The sequence below is a fragment of the Globicephala melas genome, chromosome 6, assembly GCF_963455315.2.
Source record: "Globicephala melas chromosome 6, mGloMel1.2, whole genome shotgun sequence".
Classification (NCBI taxonomy): domain Eukaryota; kingdom Metazoa; phylum Chordata; class Mammalia; order Artiodactyla; family Delphinidae; genus Globicephala; species Globicephala melas.
Window position 1 is genome coordinate 65,274,877 of NC_083319.1, and position 22,179 is coordinate 65,297,055.

General features: G+C 34.7%; 1 protein-coding gene across 9 annotated transcripts in view; it reads left to right on the plus strand.

Moving 5' to 3' along the window:
* Nucleotides 1–22,179, plus strand: part of CCDC171 (coiled-coil domain containing 171) — a 362,751-nt gene that overhangs the window by 262,161 nt on the left and 78,411 nt on the right. For 8 of the 9 annotated variants that reach the window (XM_060300955.1, XM_030840654.2, XM_060300956.1 and 5 more), the window contains one exon: nt 14,324–14,455. The exons of the other annotated variant lie outside the window; for it this stretch is intronic. In XM_060300955.1, coding sequence (XP_060156938.1) covers nt 14,324–14,455 — 132 coding nt within the window. The remainder of the gene's footprint in view (nt 1–14,323; nt 14,456–22,179) is intronic. 9 annotated transcript variants of the gene reach the window in all.

Sequence of the window (22,179 nt, forward strand, 5' to 3'; positions counted from 1 at the left end):
TTTTTTATACAATATAGTTTTAAAATCACTTAAAAATATCCTAAAAACTAATCCTATTAAGGAAATACAAAATAACATCAATAAACATGTTTAATACATTTTAACATTTTGAAAACAATGGACCTCTGTATTCTTTGATATTGAAAGTGACTAGCAAAAAGTGACTCACAGAGAGTATTCTGAAAAAAGGAATCTAATACTCTGAGTGCTATTTTTAAGCAATATTATTTGAAATTGTGATTTCTCCTCCTTCCCACTTAAAAAAATTTAGCCTGTCGGTATAGTTTAAATATAATCACATCAAATCCATACATGCTAGAAATCTGAAATTTAGGTTTGTAGGAAAAGAGACATCTTTGGTTAGATTTTTTTGGGTATATGGTGAGACTTCCGATAGGAAAAATAAATTATGTCATGTATATGGCATACCTTTTTATACCAGTTAATGTTGCCTTTGAAATCAATTGTTTGTCATCTCCCCAGACAGAGGAAAGTAATGTTGGTTAGCAGCTGTTTTGGGAATGGACTTTGATATCAAACAAAAACCATCATCAATGTGAAATATAAATGTTGTACCTTACCCTTTCATTATGAGAATGGCAAAATATGTATTTTAAATACAATAAAGACTGATTGCAACAGGACAGTTGTAATCATACACTTCTTCATTTGCAGTTCTTTTGATTTTCGTGTCATATGGAAAGAAAGATGTCTGCAGAATTGGCCTACAACCACTGTAGATTTACTTTTGCTATATGGCTTTTTAATCTCCCTTCAGATGTAATAGTTAGTTATTTTGATTTAAGTCTCTGGAAATTTCTATATGTATAGTGATTTTAAAATTATCAATTACTTTTCAAGCTTGAAGTGAAAATTTAGGAAAGGCTAATTGATTATTGGGCTAATTCTCTTTTCTACGAAGTATGGGTGACAATGAATGGGTGATAAGGAAGAAACCCAGAGGGTACCTCTGAAGCTCTCAGGAAGGTGCAGCCCACCTGTCTTCAAGCCAGAGTTTGCAGGTTTATTTTTTTGGCCACTGTGGACTGTCCAGTGGCATTTTGCTGTCTTGGAGAATCTAAGAGTAGTATAGAAGGAGGGTCCAGGCTCTTTCATGGTACAGTAAAAATGACTGGGGTTACATCCAACCTCTTCAGCATAGTTTACTGTACATAGTCAAATAGTATAGCTATTCATATTTCTTAACCACATACGTTTGCAAGGTATGCACCAGTTATTCTAGAATAAAACCAAATTTTAACCTGCTGAATTGAATTTTAATACTAACTTCTGACACAATAATCAAATAAAAAGAACTTACTTTCATGTAGAAATTATTTTCTTGTACTTTAAAGAACTTAAACTAAACATGTTTGCTTTTAGGAAAAGTGATTACTTTTTGGATATTTGTTAATTTTTAACTTTGACGCATTAACATTCAACTTTTCAGATCCTAAAACTGTATTATACACAGCTGTTTACTGTATATTATTTTTAAAATCCCATTTGGGACTGATACTAGTATTTAATAAAGAAGGCTAGTCATTTTTTATTTAAAAGCATATACTGTTTTTTTCAAAGAAACAGAAGTTTTTTAAAAAAAATTACATTTAAATATATTTTATTTATGGCTGTTTTAAATATAGGCCAGAAGTTAACTTTTTATTAAGAAACTTTTTGGGGGCTTATTTCAGGTTATTTGGGGTTAAGAAAAGTAAGACAAAGAGAAAAACAAAATCATTACAACTTTTCACGAGGTACATTTTTTTTAATACACACACTTTTCTATTTAGTTGAATTCTGAACTACTTTTTGTATTTTAGAAAAAACATAACTATTGAACTTTAAAAAAAAATCACCATTTAAACCATTTAAAAAATGTACAGTTCAGTGGCTTTCAATGTATTTACAATGTTGTGCAACCATCACAACTATCTAACTCCAGAATATTTTTATCACCCCCAAAAGAAACCCAGTAGCCATTAAGCAGTCACTCCTATACCCCCTCATCCCATTCTGTGGGTTGTCTTTTTACTTTTTTGTTCGTGTCCTTTGATCAACAAAAGTTTTGAACTTTGATGAAGTCCAGTTTTTTCTTTTGTTGCTCATGTGTTTGGTCTCATATCTAAGAATGCATTGCCAAATCCAAGGTCATGAGGATTTTACCCTATGTTTTCTTCGAAGAGTTTTATAGTGTTAACTCTCATATCTAGGTCTTTTGTCCATATTGAGTTAATTTTTGTATGTGGTATGATGCAAGGATCCAACTTCACTCTTTTCCATGGATATCCAGTTATCCCAGCACCATTTATTAAAAAGACTGTTCTTTCCCTCCATTCAGTAATCTTAGTAGCCTTAGTGAAAATCAGTTGACTATATCAATTGACAAATCAATTGATCATATGAAAATATAACTGATTTTTGGGTGTTGATTTTGTATACTGCAACTTTGCTGAATTTATTAGCTCTAATAACTTTTTTGTGGATTCTTTAAGACTTTCTGTATATAAGATTGTGATATCTACAAATAAAAGATAGTTTTACCTCTTTCTAATTTGGATGCCCGCCCTCCTCCCTCCCTTCCTCCCTCTCTTCCTTTTCTTTCCCTCCCTCCCTCCCTTTATTCCTTTATTTCATCTCATTGCCTGACTAGAACTTCCAGTCCTAGCCGTATGATAATATGATGACAACAGACTTTCTTGTGTGTTGTTCCTAATCTTATGGGGAAAGCTTTTGGTCTTGCACCATTAAATGTTATAGACGTCCTGTATCAGATTGAGGAAGTTCTTTCCTGTTTCTAGTATTTTGAAGTTTTCTTGTCATGAAAGGGTGTTGTTGGGTTTTGTCATATGCTGTTTCTGCATCAAATGAGATGATTTTTTAAAAAAAATCTTCATTCTGCTAATGTTGTGTACTGCATAGATTGACTTATATATGTTAAACCATCTTTGCATTTCTGGTATAAACACCACTTCATTGTGGAGTATAATCATTTGAATATGCTGCTAGATTTGGTTTGCTAGTATTTTTTGAGGATTTTTGTATCTATGATCATAAGAGATATTGGTCTGCAGTTTTCCTGTTATATCTTTGTCTGGCTTTGGTTTCAGAGTAATACTGGCCTCATAGAATGAATTTAGGAGTAGCCCCTCCACTTCAATTTTTTTGGGAGACTTTGAGAAAGATTGGTGTTAATTGTTTAAATTTTTGGTAGAATTTACCAGTAAAGCTGTCTTGTCCTGTGATTTTCTCTGCTGGAAACTTTTTGAATACTGATTCAATCTCTTTCCTTGTAATAAATCTATTTAGATTATCTGTTTCTTTTTGATTCAGCTTTGGTAGTTCATGTGCTTCTAGGAATTTATCTTTTTCATCTAGGTTATGTAATTTGTTGACATAAAGTTGTTCATTTTCTTAGAATTGTTTTATTTCTGTAAGGTCAGTAGTAAAATGTCCCCAATTTAATTCTAATTTTAGTAATTTATTAATCTTTTTTTCTTGGTGAGTCTAGTTAAGGTTTGTCAATTTTGTTGATCTTTTCAAGGTACCAAATTTGGTTTTCTTGATTTGCTCTATTATTTTTCTGTTCTCTATTGTGTTTATCTCTGTTCCGATCTTTATTATTTCCTTCCTTTTGTTTGCTTTGGGTTTAGTTTGATCCTCTTTTTCCAATTCCCTCAGATAGAAGGTTAGGTTATTGATTTGAGATCTTTGTTCTTTTTACATGTAGGCGTTTAAGCCATAAATTTCCATGTGAACACTGCTGTCACTGCTTCCCATAAGTTTTGGTATGTTGTGTTTTTGTTTTCATTTATCTCAAAGTATTTTCTAATTTCTCTGTGATTTCTTCTTTGACCTATTCATTGTTTAAGAGTGTGTTGTTTAATTTCCAAAATATTTGGGCATTTTCCAGATATCTTTTTGCTATTTAGTTCTAAGGTAATTCTGTATGGTTTGAAATAGTTTATAAGTATTGTTTTATGTAGTTGTCTTTTAAATCATATAGAAAAAAAGAGGATTTACAAATCATAAATACATTAATACTGACTTTTATATTTATGTATTCAGTTTCCTTCACTGGTATTCTTGATTTCTTCTTGTGGATTTGAGTTACTGTCTAGTGTCCTTTCATTTCAGACCAAAGGACTCCCTTTAGCCTTTCTTCTAGGGCAGGACTAGTGGTAAAGAACTCCCTCAGCTTTTTATCTTGGAATGGCTTACTTTCTCCTTCATTTTGGAAGAATATTTTTGTTGGATATAGAATTTTAGATTGACAATTTTTTTCCCCCAGCACTTTGAATATGTCAACTCCAAAATTTCTATTTGGTTCCTTTCTATGCTTTTTATCTATTTATATTTCTCATCTGCAAGATGTTACTCTCGCGGTTTCCTTTGGTTCTTTGTACATGGTTTCCTTTAACTTTTGAAACACATTTGAAATAATTGATTTAAGGTGATTGTGTGATAATCTAGTATCTAAGCTTCCTCAGGAACAGTTCCTATTAATTTCTGTTTTTCTTATGTATGGGCCATACCTTCTTATTTCTTTGCATACTTCAAAATTTTTTGTTGAAAAGTAGATATTTTGAATATATAATGTGGTAACTCTGGAAATCAGATTCTCTCCCAACCCTAGTGTTTGTTGTTGCTGTTTACTCTAGTAGTTTTTGTTTTCTCAGTGACTTCCTGAACTAATTTCATAAGGTCTGTATTCTTGGTCATGTGTGGCCACTGAAACCTCTGTTCTGTTAACTTAGTGGTCTGTTAGTATTTCGATGGAGATTTCCTTAAATACCAAGATTCAGGTGATTTTTCTTGATTAAGATTTTACCTGGTTGCTGTAAACTTTCAGATAGTTTTCAGAGTTCTGAAAAAGTTGATTCTGATAAATTTTGCCAGTTTATTCATTGCTTTTATGTAGGGACTGGCTTTTGGAGTTCCTTACTCTGCCATTTTTCCTCACATCTCTCCCTAAAATTGTATACATTTATTTTCCTAATAATTTTACCAGAAGGCTTCTAATATTACTGATAATATATCCTCTCAGGAATTGAAATTTTTAAAAAATTAAGAGCCCTCCAAACATGCTTAATTATTTCTATTGTGAGGAAAACAGAGAAAGTACAATAATTATATCAAAATAATTTTCAGGACAGGGTAATGATTGGATGGATAGGATAATGTCTGGATTATTTAGGGTTAGGTATGAGAAAATTAAGTTATGTTAGTATTTATTTGATACTAACAGATGTCTTGTTTTACTGTAGCTGTGGGTGAAAGTAAGTCAATTTTGGTAAAGTTGGAATGTGGGGAAGAATCTGAATATTTTTTGTCGTCTTTTTAAAATTATTTTTCAATTAGCAGAATGGCTGGATTCTTGAGGCTTTTAGAGATTGCTTGAGTTTGGAAGGATTAAATTGTTTCCTATGTATGATCATAGCGTACTATGAACTTTAAAATTACCTCTGAACATTTATGAGAAGTGTCAGATGCCTTTTCAATAAGATGACTAAAAGATAAAACAGGAAGTCACAATCTTGAAACCTCAGAAGATTAGAATACCTGAATCTATAAATCCTGTAAACTTATAAGGCTGAAGTGACACTAGACCAATGACTAGGAAGTTACAGGGGTTTTTGATGACACTCTTGGATTTGCTTGTACAATGAAGTCACTTAAAACCTCTAATCCAACATAAAACACGATATTTACTGTAAATAGTTAAGTCCTACAAATGCTTTTTGAATGTATATTATGGGCCAGAAACTGTACCAGCCTTTGGGGAAACAAACACACACACAAACAACAACAACAACAACATTATATATGTGTATGTATGTAGGTAGGTAGGTAGGTACATATCTCATAGTCCTTTTCTTCAAGGTAGAGACACAGATAATTCCAGTATACTATGATAAATATGCATCCATAGATGCAGTTCCATATCCGTTTAGATAGGGTTATTCACCTGTGCGGCATGCTTAGAAAACCCAAGGTTGGCTGGAAATTTCTCAGAAGAAAATTAAAGCCTGGAAGGGGTTTGAAGTATGAGGAAAGACGGGAAAGGCATTCCAGCAGAGAGAGTAGCATGTGCAAGTGCATGGAAGCATGAATAGCCAAATAGCCTCAATTCAGTATTAAGTGCAAGGAGAGTGCTGAATGAGGCAGGTGGCAGCCAGGTCACGGAAGAACTTTTTTTTTTTTGGCTGTTTTAAGAATCTTGGATCTTTATTATGGAGGAAGTGAGACTAAACTAGGGTTTAAACTAAGGAGTGATGTGGTCAGATTTCCGTACTGAATTGGGGCTCTAGGGGGGCACATCTGCAGACTGGAAATACTGAGTAATGAAGGTGGTTTTTAAGAACTGTGATTCTGTAGGCTAGATGAGTGCTGGTGAAGGTTTGGACCAGGAGAGTGATGATTGGTGGTGTCAGAAGAAAGGATATGAAGCTCATTTAGTAAAATGGCACATGGAGATGTGAAAGGCAGGGGAGGATGACTCCCAAGATGGGCAGTGTGATTAACTGATGTTGGGAAAACAAAGAGAGGAGCAGGCTTTTTCTCTTTTTTCTTTTTTTTTCTTTTGTTAGGGAGAAAAAGGGAGACAATGATGAGTTTTGTTTTGGAAATACTGAGTTTAAGGTAATATGGAGTGATCAGCAGGATATGTGAGTCAGGACCTCAGGGGAAAAGTCAGGGCTAAAGGTAAAGGTTTGAGATTGATTAACATAATTCTCTCTGGCAAAGAAAGAAGGTAGTATAGCAATTGACAGGAGAAACAAGACATTATAGATAAATGGGAGGCTAGGAAATACATTTTGAGAGATTAATTATGCCAGTAGAGTTTGAAGTCCTTGAGGGATGGAATTCTGTCTCCTTAATTTTTATATCCTCAGCATCTACCACAGTGCCTGGTACGCAGTAGGCACTTAATGAATGTTTGTTGAATGAGTCAAACTTTTACCATCACCCAGTCTCTAAACATAACTAAAGCCACCTCTAGATCCCAGTGGAAGTCTTGCTGATACTGTCTTTAGTTTTTTGATTGCTAAAAATAGCATATGTATTTACTTTGCCTAATCAAGCTCTAGAGGAGAAAGCCTAGATTCAATTATAAGGATGTCCCTAAGAAAGAGAGATATGCTAACAACAAATTTATAGGTAATAGCTAGTTTAACTCCTATGAAGTAGAAAGATGGTTACTTCTATTGTTAGAGTGGATTCTGGAATAAATAGAGTCAAGTAGAATCTGACAGGTGAAGACTCTAAATAGGCAAATCTTTAAATGTGATTTTATAATCTTACCTTAAAAAATGGTTAATGACAATATTTGGTAATACATAGTTAACTTTGATTTTTAATTTTCAATGCATTTACAAGGAATACAAAGACCACAGAATAATTTTTATATAATGAAACTGACAGTTATTTTAAAGCTGAAACAATGGTCATCTGCCTCTAATAATGCAGCTTTAAGTGACTTATTAATGACTCTCTGTTCCTTATGATCTTTGAGCCCCTTTCCGTTCTCAGTTTCTTGATGCTGGTTCTGAAGATCAGCTGTGCAGGACATACAGGTGTTAGCACAGCTGGCTTGCTGATGACAACTCTTCCATATAGCTGTCTTGTGTGTCATCATTCATATTTGTTCAGTGTCATTCTGACCTAGCCAAGCTAAAAATGGTACTCCAGCTCAAGAGGGATTTAAAAACCTTGACAGACTAAAGATGAGACCACAGAATTTCGTGTACGTGTGCTTACCAGTTTTTAGCTTAAACACTTCTAAATAACTAATTTCAGTGTGCGTCTGTCTTTACCCTTTGAAATAATTTACCCTAGGAAAGAAAATATCTTTGTGTGGAGAACTGTAGCAATTCATAAATACTTTTCTCTATTCTTGAATATGGGTTTTGTGTTTGTTTAAATAACTCAAGGTCACAGTCAATTTATGAGATGCATTCTATGGTATATAACCTACACCACAAATTTATCATGCTGTCTAGTGCCTTTATAAGATGTCCATGATTAAATCACCCTATTTTTCCAGCTTGATAATTTGATTTGAGGGTTCAGTTTTTCACATCCTTAATTGGGATGTAGCCAGCTTGATTCAAAAGATCAGTTTTTTACTTCCATAATTGGGATGGAACTATAATGTGTGGGGTGTTTGTGGTAGTGGTGGATTTTGCCCTTTTTTCTGGTGACAGCAGCAGCCGTCATTGGAGAGTTCTGGCTCTGCTCCAGAGTTGTAGGTTAAATTAAATAACCTGCCAGCAAAATAAGGCTAGTTTCTCACTTCCTTCTTTTCAAGTGAGGGGTTTCCGTGCCTGCTGCAGCACCAGTGGAACGCCTGCTCCTGCTGCGAGTGCCAAGGTCTCCTTCCTGCAGGTGTGGAGCACAGCTGGAACTGCTGCACACATCTTGGAACCTCATAGTTTGGGGGTCTTCTCTGTGAGATTATGGCCATTGTATAAGAACGATTGCTGCACAGATACTTGTCTCCCAGTATGATAATTGTGTGTGTGTGTGTGTGTGTGTGTGTGTGTGAGAGAGAGAGAGAGAGAGAGAGAGAGAGAGAGAGAGAGAGAGAGAGAGAGAGAGAAAGAACAGGGGAGACGGGTTGGGGAGAAAAAACATGAATGAATGAAAATGCCCACAGATCCAATGAAACTACTGAGGAAAATAAGGATGTTTCAATAATAGTCTCCACTGCTTATCACAAAACTACTTATGTGACACACATTTTTGCTAGCTTGCCAGACAAGGGACAAAGGAAAGGAAAAATAAGATAGTGCTGCTTTTTAGGTAGGGAAATGGAAGGAGTACCAAAATCTTGAGCCATTTCCTCATCTATTGACTGTTAATTGTGGATATTTAGAGGCATTATTATTTGTTGCTAGGAGCACTGGACACAGTATCCTCATATTAGGGATGGCAGTAGCTCTTTCACAAGGTGAATGACAGAATGAAGTGAGGTAGTGTGGTGAGTACTCTGAAAAGTATGAAGTACTTTTGGAAGTGCTAGTGGTATTGTTACTAATAAGAATAGTACTGTACTCTATCCATTTCATGAATTAATTAGTTAACGAAAAGGTAAAAGAGGGAAATATCCATTTAGTTGTAACTGTCCATTTGTGAATGTCATTTGCATTGCATTGACATGCTTTAATCCCTGCTTCTGTCAGGGATTAAAGCATGGGCACATACCAGGGTGCTGGAACTGTCTAAATATCTTTTTGTTATCCTCTCTTTCCTACTGCCTTATAGAATTTGCAAGTTTGGAATGATGTTCTTATTTGATCACATGCTTACTAAGAACCTCTGTATGCATAGGGTTTTTTCTGCTGCTAGTGTTATTGCAGAGTATATAGTTAACTCTGGCGGATTCCCTTCTCTCTGTATTTATAAAAGGCTCTCCAGTATGCCTATACTACTTGTTTAGCCAAATTTTCTGTTGTTTAGGTATTAGAGTGGTGATCAGTCATTGGACCAGGAAAGTTAGACCCAGTCAAGTTGTATACTGGACTATGTAAAACTTGAAAGAAGGAGCGAGAGGTATTTGTGAGATGGCACCCTGTGTTAGTGATACAGGGTTTACTCACCAGAAATTTTTCATGCATTCTCTGATGAGATGTGGTCATTTAAAAAAAAATCTATAGATGGTGAAAAATATAGTCTTTCCTTCTATACCTCTGAGGCAGGGGATGGCCAACATTTTCTGTAAAGGGCCAGATAGTAAATATTTTAGGCTTTGTGGACCATATGGTCTCTGTCTCAACTATTCAACTCTATCCTCATAGCAGGAAAGCAGCCAAAGACAATAGCTAAGTGAGTGGGTGTGGCTGTGTTCCAATAAAACTTTATTTACAACAACATGCGGTGGTCTGGATTTGGTCCCTGGGCTGTAGTGTGCCAACTGCACTCTGCACTCTAGTACACAGGGTGAAAAATAATGCCTAGGCTGCTCTAGTGTATAAGGTGAAAAATAGAATAAAGAGAGAAGGGAAAGCAATTAGGAATCAATGGAAGTGGAAGGAAGTACAGAGGAGGAAGTAGGACAAAGGAAGGCAGGGAATGGTGGCATAGTAAAACCTGAACACAGGATGATAAAAGTGGAAGTTACAGGAAATATTGTTGGGATCTGTATATGACGGAAATCTCTCTGGTTAAAAAGGTTTATTTTGAAGTATTGGGGGCCGTAATAGATTGGAATTAATAAAGTTTTAGGCAGGTCAGGAGTATGATATAAAAGTCTGATTATCAGTTGCTTTTCCCAGGCATTCAAGATTCAGACATTGTGTACATCTTCTTACACGTGTTCTTAAATGTATCTGAGTTTTTATCAAAACCCTTACTGCTTCATCCTGGGTATCCTATTGGTAAAAACACAACTAGTACCATATTTCATGAATTTTTAAAAAATTAATTGGAACATTGGGTGCAGAGGGCTTTATAACTGTGCATGATAAAAGATGCAGGTTCATATTTTGAGAGTTGAGCAGTTTTTCTAAAAATGACTAGCTTAATTTCATAGTTGATGTATCTAGCAGAAATAGTTTTTTGTGTTTTGGTAGCAGTACAGAAGATTAGGAAAGATTGGTGGCTTGTGAGAAAACGCTAATCAGAGGAATAGGAACAGTACAGTATGGATCTGAAGAATCACTTAAACCTGGAACTGGATTGTTACAATAAAATAAATATTTCCTAATGATGTTTTGGCTTCTTAAAAAGTTTCTTTTTTTTTGCTATATGCCTCTGTTTTTCTTGTTTATTATGACATTATCTTTGAGAAATATCTGCTTTCTGAAAGTATGTAATACAAAAGGGAGAACGTAAACTGCTCTTTCTAAAAATCAAAAATTTAGGGTGGAGTAATATAAGTATGCTTTTCTTTATTCTTTATCAAAATATTATGAAATTGTAGTTTTTATAGAATGTTATAAAAATGTATACAATTTTATAGTTGAGATTTATATTGTAGAATTCTTTGACAAATTTTATTGTATGTTAAAATGAACTGTTAGCCATTTTAAAGTAGAAAAATATTATATATATATATTTATTGCTCACATATATAAATAAATCAGAGTAAAAAGGGTATAGTATCTGAATGATAGGATGAATAATGATGTACTGTAGCAGAATTAAATGTTGGCTTTTGAAATTATAATTTCAGATTAATTTGAAATTATAATTTAATCCATAGACAGGTGATGATGGTTGTTCTAATCCTAAATTCACACTAAAATCTTTATTTTAAAAGGTGAACCTACTTTTCCCTAGGAAGAGTAGGAAGAAAAATAATTTTATTGTTCTAATATTGTTACTTCAAAATTTTTTTGACAGTAAAGAAATTTACTTTAAATTCTCACTTTTGAAAGACCATTTTTTATCCAGTGGGCAGCATTTCCTAAAGAAATCCCACTTATCTCCTTTCTGCTCTTAGTCACTTTGTTCTCAGCCTGCTGTTCTATTTTTCTTATGAACTAATTTAATGAAATAAGGTGAGAGTCTTTTTACTTACTGTTCTGTGTTGAATCTCTTCCCTCTTTATCCTTGTTCACACACTGATATTGAGACTTGCCTTTTGCATTCTTTCTGAACAGTCTCCCCTTTTCGCCCTTTCTTTTTCCTGTTCCCTGTCACCTTTCCTTGCTGCTCTTTGCTGCATCATTATATTTTCACTTGTCCTAGTGTCACTGTTTTGTATTCTTTCAACATGATGCTTTCACTCCCCTTTTCCATTAAAATAAAAGAATTCTTGGTCAATCTTTTATCAAGACTTAAAAAAATCCTTTTCCTTGAAATATGTGGAGACTATTTTAGATGCCTATTTTCAAAGTTTTGATTTAATTTCAAAGTGGGAAGAAACTCTTAAATTTTAGTAGAAATATTTGTGAGATTATATCATGGGGCACCGTCTCTTGATGGCACTGCCAACATTCAACAGATAACTTATAATTTAATGATAGTTTAACACATGCATGTTATTCAAATAATGTTATAATTATGATGCCCATCATTAGGTTTAGCAATACAACTGCATTTTGAGTTTTTTCCCTATCTAATACAAATACAAAGAATTATTTCATTTGGCAAATTAAATAATGTTGTAGTGAAAATGTTAATTTGACAATAAATCACAGTTTTAAATGCCAGATGCCCTGGCTTAATGTTGTTCAGAAAGTTTATTTAGAGAATATAAAATGTGGCTTAGTGTTCCTGTATGTCAGGCTTCACAGATGAAGTATGGTGCCTGATATTAATCAGGTTAAAGGACCTCCAGTGCTTGGAGTGTGTTGTGGATTATACCTACATTGCTCATAGCCTCCCCCCTGCCCCCCCCCCCTTGCCCATATTAGCAATCTGCTTTTGTACTTTGACATCCAGGATTTCCCTAGTGAATTTTGTCACAGAAAAAAGAGAATCATCAATATCGCAGTTAAACTTGACTTTCAAAGCTAATAGTATCTCATTTGGGGGCTCAAATTTAATAAATTTTCTTTGATTCTGGGTGAGTTTTTAAACATCAAACAATGAATTGACCAGGGTGCAGTAAAATATTTAGATCTATTGACTGTTGTTCAGAAGGGTAGAAGGCAAAACACTAGTGGTTTGATGTTGATAAATTCTCAGTACCTTAATCCACATTAATGTTTTCTTTTATCTGAGTGCACATTGGTGACAACAACAAAAAAAAAAGGCAAGAGAAGGTGTCCATACATATAAGATATAAAACCTAAATCATATTTCACAAATGTCTTTGCTTTATTTTGTTAAGTGAGTTAAAAGCATTCTCATCTTAACTGAAGCCTGGAGAATGTTTGTTACAGATAAATATACATTCTGAATTAGGACTCCGGCGTGAATATCATACTCACACTGTTATAGAAATTGCATTATAGTGTATGTTTTACAGCATACACTTTGACATTCACTTATTGACAGAAATTCTTCAGCTCAACTTGAGAGTATAAGGATTTTTATAACTTAGATTAGCACGAACGATGAAAGATGCCATCACGTATTTGCACATGTTTGCTGATTTAAGGAAACCCTATGTGGTATGATAGTTCATTCATAAAGTAAGAAATAACTCAAACAGTTTTACAAGCTGGAATAGAAAAATGAAGGTTGGGGTTTCTATCATATATTATTGCCAAGTTACATATGAAATTGCTCAGGTAAAACTAGAGATATAAATACATTTATTTGAGCAATGATAGTTCTCCCCATTCTTGACCTTTGCTACCTCATAAAAACTCATTTTGTCCTGTGGTTTTAAGCTAATTGTATACTATTTATCAAATATATGGTGTCAAAAAGATAATTTTTTAAAACCTATTCAGGTATAAGGAAAGTTAGGAAATATGTATACATATGAAAACTGCTATCATTAAACTGTGTGATTGAAGATGAAAGATCACTGGTCTTAAAAGAAAACTAAACTGTGGAATTTTTGAGGCTTTTACTAAGTTTGGAAATTAAAAATGAAAATACCTGTTTCTGAGCATTTTCTTCTATCTGTTTATATTATATAGTGAGTATTTCTCATTTGTCCAGAAGGTGGCAGTGTAATATCAACTGCATGTGATGCAGAGGCTAGCTAGAGAATTGGTGTTTCTCCAATTCTCTGTATCTGTGATGTGTTTGTATTGTTACCTTACTGAATACTTAAAATATAGTACAAACACTACTAATTTTATCCATTATCTTATTTAGAAGTTGTGTGACCAAGTTGGTTTATATGTATTTAATCATTAAGCCTCAAGTTTAATTTAGAGTAAAGAGGGCAAGCAGACCTCTTGCTGGTATATTTTTAAGCCTCCTTGTGTGTTGAGCATATTTGTTTTTATTCTAGAGTACATATTGAAGTTTTCTTTTCAAAGACTAGTACCTAATAACTATCTTGTTTAATATATATCAGTTAATACCAGTTAAATTAAACATGTTATTAAGAAAGTGAGAATAAATAGGAGATTGCTGTTTATTTTTGATTTTGTAGATGTTTTTTCCTTTCCTTTTTCTTCTGAGGGTGGAACAGTGAAAAAATAATTCAAAACCTCTTGATCAGAAGAGCTCCAGCGACTCTCCTTCCCTCCCTCATTTCAAGTAGGAGGATGCTTTTTCTTCTTAACATTCTCCCCCAGTACTCTGAATTAGAGATTATTTGCAACGAAAAATCAATTAGTCCTAAATTTATTCATGGATTTCAGGTCCAGCGATCAATGCAAGTCCACTCAGTGGGCTCAAGGGGACCCAGTTCATCCCAGTTAATGTGTCTGAAGGGGAATTACCATTGATGCTATTTTTTTCCCTTTAGGTCAGAGATCAGATCTCGCTGTCACGGACTGCGGCAAGTAGGAATGACTTCACCCTGCAGCTACCCAGACTGCACCTGGAGACCTTTGCAATGGAGGGGCTCAAGGGCGGGCCAGAGGTTGTAGCGTGCCAGGTTAGAGTCTAAATTACATTGTTTGCTACCGAGACACGTAGAAAAAGAAATTGCACTAACTGCGGAGAATGGAAGCCTCCAAGTATTGTGACTAACTTGAAGAAGATGCAAATAATTTTTCCTCATTTTTCTTCCGTCATGTAACACTATATTTCACAAATAATTGTGTTTTTTTCTTTAAAGCCTAGAACTAGCCAATTAAATAATCCAGAAAAGTTTTTTATTTTTTACCAAGGAAAAACGTGCGGTTTATAGCTAAGTACAGTATTAAAAGAACATACTTTTGGGCAGCAGAGGACAATAAGACGCTAGGCTGTTATCTCTTTAAGCTAGTCTGAATTTGTAACTCTTATTGTTTTACAATAAATCACTTTAGATAAAATTATCAGGCGAGATATTTGATATTTTTCAGTGTTAATTCCAAAGTATATCCAGCATTTCTCAGGTGGCAATTTAATTTCAGCAAATCTAGAACCTAGCTGCACTTTGCATTGAAAAGTATCTTATACTTCAGTGTTTAGTTTTAATGAACTTTGTTATATGTGTCAGCTAGGTTATTTCATTTATAAAACTCAAAGCACCCAATCATAAAACCTCAAGTAACTTTAAAATAAACTTAATAAAGATATTTATTTTCAAAAACATATTTATTTTCAGATGCTGCAGCTAGCTTTCTATTCTAGGTTACTATTAGGTTATTGTGCTCATTTTTCTCCTTAGGGTTAAAAATATTTTTTAATCAGACAAAACAAAATTTAGTATGTATTTTATTCTCCCTTTAATGCCCAATTTCTTTATTAGAAAAATCTATCGACATTATGTGAACTATAGGGAGCCTGGTAATTCAAAAGAGGTTGTCCTTGTTCAATAGCACCCTAGATTTTTCAATGTATTTAAGAGAAAGATCTCTTAAAACTCAGTCCCTTTCACATTTTGAGGTTTAAGATAAACTTTTTTCATTCTTCAGTTTATGACCCTGTAAAATTTTAACTTCGTACAAAATTAATGTCAGTCCAAGTGGGGCTATGTTAATTTTTTCCTACATGCTCCATACCCTAATTTAATTTGTTATTAGTACTCAAATTAATGCTCAACAAAGAAAAAATGCTTGTTGTTTCTTTCATTAGATTGTCCACCAATATATCTAAAACATATGTAATTGTAAAACGAAGCATAAGGCATTTTTATTTTCATTTATAGGCTAGAATACTGTACCATTATTTAGTACAAGATTAAGATGTACATTTAAAATTTGATTATATTTAAGTACAATATGATTTGAGATTTTTCTAGTGGTTGTAAAGTAATCCTTTGCTTGGTTATCTTAATTCAGAATCTCACAGGGCTTAGCACTTGTCATAATTCACAAATAAAGACTTCCCCCAAACTCTAGATTGTGATGATTTGGAAAGAGACTGCTTCTTAGGAATGCCATTTTTTGAGGCAAAGCATGAACTCTATAGAGTTCTGACATCTGTGCATAACAAGAAGGAAATGGATGGGCTTGTATTTTAAACTACTATCTTTTCCAAGTTCTAATAAAAATAGTTATGTGGGTTGCCAGATACCTAAACACTTGGGTAAATTTTGTATTGACGTGCTGTAACATGCATTGTAGTTTAGTAATATATGTTTTGGTTTAGTATCCTGTGCAGAGAAGAGCACATATTTGAGCCCTAATAGTGTTTGACACACACACACACACACACACACACACACACACACGGACACGGACACGGACACAATTGGTGATATGGAGTACTTTGAGAAGAAAGGTGCTGTATTAATTGAAGTCCTTAATTATAACAATAACTATAATTATAATAATTATTATTATAAGTGCCATTTTAGTGAGCACTTACTGTGTAACAGGTATCATGCTTAGCTGTTTAAATAAATGATCTCAGTTAATTCTCACTATGGACCTGTCAGATAGATGGCATTATTTCCATTTTACAATTGAAAACAACAACTATGGCAGGTAACTCTCCTCAGATCGACAGCAAGTAAATGGTAAGGCCTAGAGTCTGAGTTTAAGTCTGGGTGTATTTGACTGCAAAGCCTGAACTGGTAAAATCTGACAGTAAAAATCTAGATGCCTGTGTTAAATGGTCAGAGTGAAACCTTTGAAATCTACAGTGGAGTTTTTCTTCCATTTACAAAGTATACATTATGGATCTGTGTATGATGTAGGTCATAGTTTATGCTGTATTGTAGACAAATTCACAGATACAAAATTGTGTTTCCATTTGACAGGCTAATATTATAGAACTCTACTTTTCACCTTTTCGCAGTTTGTAAATATATATGTTTATGCTAAGTGTGGCTACATATTTAGGAATTCAGTATTTGTTTAGCTTTGTACTGTGTGCTGATGAAGCGGACTACTCAAAGCATGAACAGCTTTCGATTATGATGAGGGGAGGACCACTATGCAGGATGTGGTAGCGTCTGAATTATTTGGCCAACATATACAACCATCATTTAGAGCGGTAGGAGCTGAAGTTTTCCTAGACAGCCACTGTCTGTCTTTTCCAAAGGGGCAAGCTTTATTATAGGTATAATCCTTGATGGAAGGAAGACCAATGAGGATGATTGAAAGTTGAAGAGGATGAGTGGATTACCTTATCTCTCTGTACCCAGAAGAGCATGTGACTGATACTCTTCTACAGGAGATAATTCAGTTCATCTAGTCTCTGTGATCTGCTAGCTTTTAACCCTGATTCCCTTATCTGCAACAAAGTGTAATGCTAACAATTTCTCGGGCTTGTAGTAAGTTTGAATGAGGCAATGCATGTAAAGCAGAGAGCACAGTGCCCAGCACAAAGAAAGCAGGCAACGCATGGTGGCTCTTATTACTGCTGACCAGTATGGGAAACATTGTAAAGATGAAGTAAGCAACAGTAGCTTGATTTTATTACTTTTGAGGGGTGTGTGGGGGTGGTTTTGTTTTTAAAGAAATGGTTACTTAGAATCTTTTCTCTATATCTTTCCATTTGTTTCCTTCAGTCTTCCTTGTTTCTTCAAAAGCTTCAAATAATTTTGATTAAGATCAACTGTAGCTCCCTATTTACTTTTCCTTGTTACTCGATGTTCCAGTGAGGCCATGTCGCCAATGTAACCCCTGTTTAAGCTCCTATGGCAAGTTTAGAACTATTATACCTGGGCTTTTATCTCCTAAATAACAGCATATTAGTCTACTAGGATACTGGAAAAAAATAAAACACCTAGATTAGACAAGTTAGCTTTAGCTGAAAAGCCCAGTACAGTGTGAATGCAGAGGACTTTGTAAGAAAAAATATTCTGCCCATACTTTATAAAGATACCTGTTACTCATCGTCTTATACTTTGAATTGTGTTTTTTCAATAATTATGATATGTGATGCTTCTACTATCTGGAAGATATCAGCAGGCATCCAATAAATGTTTGTGCCTCCATTCCCATTCAACAATAAACAACACAGAACAATATCAATATTGATATTATTGAGTGCTTATTCTGTACCAGTTACTGTGCTAAGCACCTTACATTTCCTCTCTCATTTAATCCCTGCAACAACCCTATGCAAAAGAGGTGCTCTGCTTTTATCTGTTTTACAAAGGAAGAAGCTGAAGTTTACTGAGATGAAGTAAATTGCTAAAGGTCACATATCCAGTGAGTAGGGTGACCGGTCCCTTCATTCTTTTTAATCGTGCCTTTCTGCCTTTTGTAAACCATGGCATAGTGTTTTGTGTGTTGTGTGTGTGTGTGGTGTGTGTGTGTGTTTTAGGGTAGCTGAGAGGAAAAAAGAATAAAGGTAGGGTCTGTCTATAAAATACAATTTCGTTTGTGAGGAGATCATGGCGAGAATAGAAATCCAAAAGAGATTAATGGGGAAAGTTACTTAAACTGTGTATTTCAGCCTCTTCATCTATAAAATGAAAATAATAGAAGTTTCTAACTCAGTGTGACTATTGAATGGGTTAATCCACCTGAAGTGCTTAGAATAGTGACAGGTACATTGTAAACACTCACTATTTATTAGCTCTCCACTAACATGAAAGGTCGTGAGACCAGGAACTTGGTTTTGTTCACTGCTGCATCATCAGAGCTCAGAACCCTGCCTCACATGGAAGAGGCCCTCAGTATGTATGGGTGAATGAATACTTGATTTCAGACGCCGGTCAAGGTGCCTTAGGAAGCTGCTGTGCCTAAGTTGTGCACGCCTTTAAGAGACTTGGGATCAATTTTTTTTTTTTAACTTCTAAACCCACTTCATTTAAAAGGAAAAGTCCCCCGAACCATCTCATAAAAGTGTTTAAGGCTTAGTGCACAGTAACTATACCTCTGGAAATGTAGTATATTTTATAAATATATGTTTATAAACACTTCATTAGAAAGGCTTCATTGTGAAACCATTTATTTATGAAGATTTTAAACAAGAGTCTTTACCGTAAATCCAGTAATCCTTTAATCACCCATAACCTACCATGTTATTACAAAGTCCTTACTTGGTATGGTTGTTTGTTATGTGCTATACCCGCAACTTTTGGGGTACCATGGTTTTTTACATTTAACTTACCTTCCAGGCATAGAAATTTCTTCCAGCTATTTTGTTGTATTTATAAAGTTAAATCATAAAAGGGCATCTTGAAGGGATTTTTTTTTTTTTTTAATATAGAGAAGGAACAAATACCTTGTACCTAAGTACCTAAACTGTCAGGGAATAAAAATATCAAGAATCACTCTTAATAATTTTTCACATGTGTTCCCAGTTACACTGCTTAATGCAGCAGCCTTCTAATTGTTGTATAAGAAATGTCTTCATTTGGGCATAGTTAGAAGTTAAAGAAATGTTAGGCAATTTTACTTGAAATCTTGTATTATGTAGATATTTTCTTCTTCAAGTTATTCCATCCCCATAAGTGAATTTTCAGATCTCTGATTATTTTTTAAAACATGAAAACTAGCCATTTTGAATGGAAATATTGCTAAATATATAGACTACTAAATAGGTAAAAGTGCCCAGTTGTCCCTGAAAGACTAGATGACTTCTATTAGTTCTTTAGTTTCCTTTTTAAAGTATGGTTCTTTATTTTCTGATACTAAAAGAAAGCTTTACCTTCTTTTTATAGTTCAGGTCTTCCCTTATTTTCAGATGTCCATTCTCGCTGGGTTCCTAATTTACAGAGTTGTCAGGGTTTAGTCTAAGAGTCTCCATGGTGAAGTAAAGAGAATATATTTTGTGACAGCTGTATGTCTCATAGATATTCCTTTTCATTTATTTCTGGGTCCATGACTGTGCATTATTGGAAGTCAGACCTTTTTGGTAAGTGGGGTCATTTTTGTAAAAAGGTATCGAGAAGATTTTGGGGTTATCTAAAGTTGTTATCAATGAGTGTGCAATTCTCTTTAAATTCATAAATCAAAATATCTTTTAAATTACAAAACATAAAATGATTTTAGAATTCAGTTGTGGCATCAAAGAGAATGTTGAAATGCTACCTTCTTCAAAGGCTGGAAGGTGCTTCCCAGGGAAGACCTGTTTATTAGGGGAAAACAATTAGCTGGAAAAATCATATAGTTCATCTGAGAATAAAGACATTTTGATGGAAAAAAGCCATCCTTTGTCTCATCTAGCTGCTTGACAGCTGTAATCTCCAGTTCCACAGAATAAAAATTGTGCCAATGAGGAATCTAAATGTCCAGGATTTGAGGCCCACCTCAAGGATGAATATAAGGATTAGTGCGTTTGTTTTTCATGTTGACACCAGGAAGAATAAATGGCACTTCCTGAAGTAATGTTGTTAGAGAAAATATTTTTGTTATTTGCTAGTTAAAATTTTAGAATTCTACTCTGAAGATTTGATAATACACAAGCAGACATTAAGTTTCTTCAAAACTTGCTGGTACTAGAGCTGTGAGCAATGCTAAATAAAACAAAATATAAAGAGAAGTAAGATGTTAATGTGTACAGAAGGACTAATTAGAGTGTGTTGCAAATTGGAACAACAGTGATTAAATAATAGCATAGTAGCATTTAAACATTGATTTATAGTCACTGTGAGTTACACCTTGTTGTCCCGAATCTGTATCTTCTCCTAAGGTTTCAGGACGTTTTAGTTTCCATTGACCAGGAAGACTTTGCTAGAAATTTAGCCTCACCCATCAGTCGTTATTAGAGCAGTTCCGGTATTATCACCTAAGTCCTCTCACCCTCCCTGCCTCCCTTTCTCCTCCGTTCCCTTCCTCTGCCTATTTGATTTGCATTTTTTTTTTTTTTTTTTGGTGGTGATGGTGGTGGAGGAGGGCGTAGGGGGGGCGCATCAAACAGAATTTTAGGGCAGGATCTTGAGAGTAAAAATGTAGAATTATGCTTTTTGGTCCAAATATTTTACCAGGTGATATATGCTACCATTATTTTCTTAATCCCCATATTTTATTTCAAAAGACTTGTAAAAAAAAAAAAAAAACCCGTATTTGGGCTTCCCTGGTGGCGCAGTGGTTGAGAGTCCGCCTGCCGATGCAGGGGACACGGGTTCGTGCCCCGATCCGGGAAGATCCCACATGCCGCGGAGCGGCTGGGTCCGTGAGCCACGGCAGCTGAGTCTGCGCATCTGGAGCCTGTGCTCTGCAACGGGAGAGGCCACAACGGTGAGAGGCCCGCGTACTGCAAACAAAACAAAACAAAAAACCCGTATTTTTCTTTGTATCTGTTGTTAAAACATAATCTTGGGCATTAAGTGATAGCTAAGATTTCTAAAAAAGAAGAAAATCTGTTAAGGCTAGGCGTGCTAAAAAGTTTTTTTTTAATGTTTACCTGATGGGACATTTTACATCTTGGATCATGGGTTTTATTTCAGGTTAGTGGTGGTCTGAAACAACAGTTTTGTTTTTTTTCCTGTTGGGACTTTAATCTCTCTTTGCCTTTTGAAAATGACAGGATGACATATGAGGGCAAGGAAATGCATCTGTATAAAGCTTCTGCTACGCAGAATCTTATACTGAGGAATCTAGTGACTCCCTACTCCTTAACTCAGCTGAAAATATTCACGAATTATTCCCTGTGGGAGTGACCTGGCATCAGTGATCTGAACTGACACTAAGTAAAATCTGGTAGGAATTATTTAAAATAAAGTCTTTTTTCTCTAGTTTTTAAAAATCATTTCTTCCTTTGTTTATTATAAAGAAGAATAATTTGGAAGAAAATAAAGTCATAGCAGAGTCACTATCACAGAGGTTGAAGAAGTTATACAACTTTACCAGAAAGTAATAGGATTAGCCACAGAACAGATGGAATCCTTTACCCGTAGACACAAATTACACAGGTAACAGGAATTCTCATTATTTTATCCAGTTGTTGTCTTGTCTTTTTCTCACGGGAAACAACATTGTCCTTTCTTGTGAAGGATGAATATGAATTATCATCCTTGTGGTGCTGAGTGCAACTGGAGTTTTATCCTAGAATCACTGTCTGTGAGCTTTCGGCCCTTAATTCTTCTGGTGCATCACCTTGTCATCTGTAACATGAAGATGATGATACTTGCCCTGCTGCATCTTGGGGCAGTTGTGAGGATCACATGACATGGATGAAAAAACTTTGGAAATTAAACAGCACTACTAGGTAGTTTTTAAATTGTTTTCCTTTAACTGTTTGGCTTGTAAACATTCCTTGATCAGGTGTAGACTCGCTTAGTTTTCAATCTCAGGATGAGAGGTTTTTTTTTTTTGACATCTTTATTGG